The following is a 1,028-nucleotide window of genomic DNA, read 5'->3' as shown; positions in this document are numbered from 1 at the left end:
TCAGCAGATATCCATAAGAAAATGTCACTTCTCTGAGAGAGAATAATGAATATGTCAGTGTATGCGTGATCATCAGGAAACAAGAACCTGGTTAAAAAATTTGAGGATTACCTGGAAAAGGCTGCCACGAGCTTGTTTGGGCCATTATATTGGGAAAGCGCGTATTGCAAAATGCCTTGGACCTGGAAATACTGCAAAAGAATGCAAGTGCCAAAGAGTTTCATTCTGTTTAGAGATTGCTTTTGCCCACGGGTTGGTGGGAGAATTTTTAAAAATTTTGTTTCGTCCTTCATTAAGAAATGTTGATTTTGCTAACCAACCCCATGAAGGATGTTGACAAAAGTGCTGAAAGAAAGATGTGGGATGAGTTGAACGGAAAAAGATCAAAATTCAAGGAGGAAAAATAACGCTAAACTGCGCTTTTGTTGTTTCATATGTTCATGACAGGGTGTTTTTACAATTTGGATATGCATTGAAAAAAATTGAACAACAATCAGAAAACCGAAGAAAAAACAACCGATGAGTGCACATTGGATGATGAAAAATTAATTGCGAAGCTGAGAAATTTGGAAAGCAATAATTCAAAATTGATAGAAAAGGTCAAATTAACAGAGAATGCAGTGAAAATGGCAATGATGTTTCACGGAAACAATGGAAATTTAATCTTCGACTATCAAACAGAAGAAGAGGAAGAAAACGTTGCGCTTGATCAAGCTATAAATAATTTATGCACTACAACATGTGAATTTCTTTCCTATGGTGCGAATCAAATCACACAGATGGCAAAAGTAAAACAACATGAAATGGAACAACTTGATTTGATTAAAGAAAAAATAAAGAAACACATGGTTAAAAGAGAAAAGGAAGCTGTGAAAAATTCAAATTTCATCGTCAACAAATATTATGCTAGAAAGCACGAATTGCAATTGCAAATTGACCAACTTCAAAATGAAAATAATCGACTCATAGCTTCGATTATTAAGAATCCTGAAGGTGTATTTAGCAACATTTATGGAAATAATTATAAA

The 1,028-nt window shown here is 34.1% G+C and overlaps 1 protein-coding gene across 1 annotated transcript; it reads left to right on the top strand.

Annotated features, from left to right (window-relative positions):
- Positions 1 to 171: 171 nt before the first annotated feature.
- On the top strand, positions 172 to 993 carry Tsp_15355 (conserved hypothetical protein; the record flags this gene model as incomplete). Its single annotated transcript, XM_003368591.1, has 2 exons — positions 172 to 252; positions 498 to 993. Coding segments are annotated over exons 1-2 (577 nt in total), but the record flags the coding sequence as incomplete, so codon positions are not given.
- Positions 994 to 1,028: the final 35 nt, after the last annotated feature.

Source organism: Trichinella spiralis (assembly GCF_000181795.1).
Source record: "Trichinella spiralis strain ISS 195 chromosome Unknown Scfld2213, whole genome shotgun sequence".
NCBI classification, from domain to species: Eukaryota; Metazoa; Nematoda; class Enoplea; order Trichinellida; family Trichinellidae; genus Trichinella; species Trichinella spiralis.
Note: the sequence above shows the minus strand (reverse complement) of the source record. Positions and strands in the feature narration are given on the sequence as shown.